General features: G+C 46.7%; 1 protein-coding gene across 1 annotated transcript; it reads right to left on the reverse strand.

The window, feature by feature from the left end:
- Positions 1-1,452: 1,452 nt before the first annotated feature.
- On the reverse strand, positions 1,453-4,350 carry lrrc4.1 (leucine rich repeat containing 4.1). Its single transcript, XM_008292766.1, has one exon. It carries the CDS (start codon positions 4,348-4,350, stop codon positions 1,453-1,455), a length of 2,898 nt encoding a protein of 965 aa, XP_008290988.1.
- Positions 4,351-4,739: the final 389 nt, after the last annotated feature.

The following is a 4,739-nucleotide window of genomic DNA, read 5'->3' on the forward strand; positions in this document are numbered from 1 at the left end:
AAATGATTGCAACAGCACTGGTTGGTCTTCAGTCTTGCATACTGTATTGTCCAGAAACAACCCGGCTCACCTGTGTAACACTATAGGTGAGGTAACCACTTTTGTGTGTTATCTTTCTTTGTTAGTCAGAGCTGTGAGGCCATATTATGATTGAGAGGGGTGATATTGTCGAAAATGAAGAATGCACTGTTAATAGCAAGACCTGAATGCATTTGTCACCATAGAAAGCCCTCATACTGATTGATGAAGGCCCAACAGCTGGAAATGTAATGAAAAGTGAAATGAGGATCTATATTTTTTGGCAAAGTGCAAGACAATGTAAACACCCAACCGATATTTCACCTGGATTTATCACCTTTTCCACTCATTAGATACGTGATTAACAATACCAGTTTGTAATGTAGAAAATGAGTTCGGTAACACAGTCAGCTTGCATCCTTGAAAAGCCTTATATAATGAGCATCTCAAAAGTAACATTAGATGATTATAATAACACTGCTAAACTTTTCTGTAGATTTACCAAGGCTTCATTTTTTTTTTTTCAACATCTTAAGGCATTTGAAGTACTTGGATTAAATTTGTGCCTTTGATCAGCCACACATTGATGAAGCACCATGACAATCTGGTGGTATCAAATGAAAACTGAGCAAACTCCTCTGTTACATGTAAAGAATATAATAGGAGGCGAAGAGAGATATCCAAAAAAAAGAAAAAAAAAAGCCCCATCCACTTCTGCACCGTGATTCATTCTGCCTGAGTCATTCAGCACACTTAGGGTTAAAGTATAGCTGCAGCGTCTTACTGCAGTGTCTAAAGCATTTGGCTGATCGTTACAGTATACGCCAGGAGAAGAAGAGAAGGGGAAAAAAACATCTCTCTCTAATATTTCCTTTTTTCTTCCAAAAATCCTTTTTATTGCATTTATAACATTTGGCACAGTACAAATTCTTGGTGCTTTTACAAGATAAACCTGTAAAGATCGACACTGACCTTTTTTCAGTTTTTGTTAAAGAAAGTCTTCTCTGTATAAATATTTTTTCTTATCACTGCATTCTCTGTAGCACGGTGTAAAAATCACACAGAATGCCCCTTTTTAAAACAAGACTACCCTCATTTGTCAAAGTCAAGACAGCATCTTAAACAACTCATTGTTTTAAATAGAAGTTACAAGTTAGAAAATAGTTTCAATTTCTTTTTAATATATGTTTCTCTATCACCAACCCATGGTAGTTTCAGTTTGTCCATATATATATTTATTTATAAGCATGTACAACAAGAAATCATCAGTCTTTTAAAGTTTGCACTCTGTACAAAAAAGTAGTTCCTGTCCTTTTTTCGTTGTGCATTCTATTGCATGATTTTAATGAGGAAAGGACGAAGAGGGGAGTGGAACTGGGGTGGGTGGGAGCTAAGGGCCTAGGGAAAAGAGTGAGAGCCTTTTGGGGGGCCTTTTTAAATCTGAGTCTCCTGTACCTTCTCCTTGGTGTGAGTTTTTATGACAAAGGGCTCAGCCATTGCTGTGATGGTGCTGGGCAAGGTTCGAGGCAAAGAGTTCCCAACATTGTTGTCTGTCCATTTAGCCCCATGGCCAGTTGGTTTGTAGGTGTTGTATTTGGGCTTTAGAGTGCTGTAGTCCACCTTATGGGGGCTGTAGTCCATTTTATGTGGACTGTAATCAAGTTTAGGTCTCTGAGTGTGTGGACTAAAGTCAGACTTGAAGGCGCTGTAATCCACTTTGTGGGGGCTGAAGTCGGTCTTGAAGGCGCTGTAATCAGTTGCAGTCTTATGTGGAGTGTAATGGTCCTTGGGTTTGTAGGTAATGTCTGTTTTAGATCTCTGGGAACTGTAGTCTGGTTTGGGTTTAGGCTGAGTGCTGTAGTCGGGCTTAAATGGACTGTAGTCAGGTTTCGGTCTTGGGTGAGTGCCATAATCAGGCTTGAATGGACTGTATTCAGCTTTAGGTTTATATTGTATGTTGTAGTCCGATTTCAATGGGCTGTAGTCATGTTTCGGTTTTGGCTGGGTGCTATAGTCTCGTTTGAATGGGCTGAAGTCAGTTTTCTGCCGAGGATGAGTGCTGTAATCTGGTTTGAAGGGGCTGTAGTCTGATTTAGTTTTCGGGTGAGTGCCAAAGTCTGGTTTAAATGGGCTGTATTCTGCTTTAGGTTTGTGAGTACTGTAGTCCTGTCGAAATGGGCTGCAGTCAGGCTTTGGTCTGTGAAGGCTAAAATCTGGTGTAGATTTGTGAGTGTTGTAGTCTGGCATGGGTTTGTGGCTGCTGAAGTCCATATTTGGCTTATATGTGGTATACTCAGCCTTCGGCTTGTGTAGGGTAAAGTCAGGCTGTGGTTTGTATTCGGCCTTGGGTTTGTGAAAGCTGTAGTCAGTCTTGTGGCTGATAAAGTCCAGTTTGTGTATGCTGTTATGGTCCCGGATTTCAGGCAATGTAAGAGCGGACTCTTGGGCTGCAGACGCTGGTGGTGGAAGGTCCTCCTCATCCACCTGAATGATTTCTACAGTGCGGGCAGCTGCCACTGTGCTCCTCTGCTGGTGGCGCTTTCTCAATTTGTAGAAGGCGATGAGCATGACAGCAGCCAGCAGTGTCACTGCCACAAAACAACCTATTATGATTTTAGTGGTCTTCATCACTTCATCCAGGCTAGGACCAGACTTGCCTGGCTTTCCAGTGGCACCTTGGACTCCTGGCAACACAGATGGCTTAGCTGCTCCTGGTGGACTGTCAGTGTTTTGCAGCAGCACAGTTGGTGTGGAGATGAAGACTGGCTGAAAGACGGATGGAGAGGCAGTTGTAGTTGTTGTCCCTAGGCCTACTCCTCCTCCTCCCCCTCCTCCTCCTCCGCCTCCTCCTCCTCCTCCAGCAACCCCAGCACCTGCAGCAGCAGCTGTGGTCGTGGTAGTTTTAGGTTTGGGCATCTCAGTGGTTGGCCCCAAGACCTCCACAGTCACTGTGGTAAAGTAACTCAAGTTGGATGTGTTAAGCTCAGCTGCACTCACGTTGAGGTAGGCCGAAGCATTGGAGTTCCCAGCTGCATTGGACACCATGCAGGTGTAAGTGCCTGTGTCTGCTGCCAAGACATTGGAGAAATTAAGGGTACCATCATTGAGGACTGATATTCTCGGGTGACCAGAGGCATGTGTCAGGATAGTCCCATTGGGTAGAAGCCAGCGCACTGAAGACATAGGGGCTGTGCGGCAGCGAAGGTCAGCCACCCGCCCTGCTGAGATGTTTAAGTCCCTTGGTGCATCAGCAATGAATGGTGCCGAACACTGGATTGCAGCACCCTCACCTCGGTCCACCTCAACCAGCTGTCGACCTCTCATGGTGGCAGGTGAATGACAACGTCCACAGCAAGTTGAGTTTGTAGGGATGTACTCCCTTAGCCAGCGTGCTAACCATACAGCCTCACAGCCACAGTTCCACGGGTTATGGTGAAGGTGGAGCTCCACCAGATACCTGAGCGGGGAGAACAGATCATGTGGCACAGCGCTCAGATTGTTGTGGGCAAGATTGAGCTCCACCAATGAAGTTAGGTCGTCGAAAGCATTGCGCTCTATCACCGTTATTTGTGAGTTCATTACCCATAGCTTTTTTAGAGCACGTAGACCTTTGAAGGAGCCTGGCTTTATCTCTGGGAAGTGATTTTCAGAAATCTCCAGCTCCTCCAGGCCCTTGAGGGGACTCAGGTTTGGCATATCACCCCTTATGTTGCACATTCCCAGGTTGAGGTACTTGAGGTTTTGTAGGCCCTCAAAAGCCCCTTCTGAGATGTACTCCAGTTTTCTTAACTCTCCCAGGTCCAGTCGCATAAGTGAGGGCACCCGGTTGAAGGCATAGGAAGGAATACTCTCAATGGGGTTGTTCCTCAGCCACAGTTCTCTTAGTTTAGACAGGTACTCAAAGGCCCCACTGGGAACCACCGTCAACCTGTTGTCAAACAGCTCCAATGTGTTGAGGCTGGTAAGTCCATTAAACGCGCCCACCTCAATCTGCCGTATGGCATTTCGCCCAAGCTGGAGCACCTCAAGGTGGTGCAGATGGCGGAAGGAGTCAGCCTGCACCGCCTCAATGGCGTTTTCCATTAGATTGAGGTGTCGCGTGTTGGCAGGAATCCCAGGGGGCACACGGGTGAGGCCACGTCGGGTGCACACCACTTTCCCCTGCTGATTACTGCAGGAACACTGCGGTGGACAGCCCTGGGGTCCTTGAGACACCGCCGCCCCCGCCAAGGCCAGGGAGGCGCTGCTCCACGCTCGCGCCATCAGAAAGACTACACAGAGCAGGGCGGCTTTCCTGGCACGATGCACAGCTACCCGCCCCAGGAGACTCATGATGTGGCACGTTCATAATTCAGCATCATCTGGGGGGGAGGATGGGGATGTTTGGGGCTGGTGTTTGAGGGGTTTGGGGACAAGGAAAGTGGCTGGTTGGTTGGTAGTAGTGTTAAGGGGACCAGGGTAAAGAGGTTTAGGAAACTGCAGGACAAGGGGAGAGCACAGGTTTGGGTGCTTGCTAAGGCGCAAGAGGACTTGACCTATCCTCAGTTAAGTAGTGCTTTTACTTCCATGAACTGTGCTCAGGGGCAGAAGGAGAGGGGAGGGTGGAGAGGGCTGGCTTTTCTGAAACATGTGTATGAAAAGGACATGATGATAAATTAAGCAACCAAAAATCGTATTACAAGACAGAGGGGAGGATAGGGTGTTACAAATTGATGCAAAGA

The sequence above is a fragment of the Stegastes partitus genome, unplaced genomic scaffold (genome assembly GCF_000690725.1).
Source record: "Stegastes partitus isolate 25-593 unplaced genomic scaffold, Stegastes_partitus-1.0.2 Scaffold831, whole genome shotgun sequence".
Taxonomy (NCBI): domain Eukaryota; kingdom Metazoa; phylum Chordata; class Actinopteri; family Pomacentridae; genus Stegastes; species Stegastes partitus.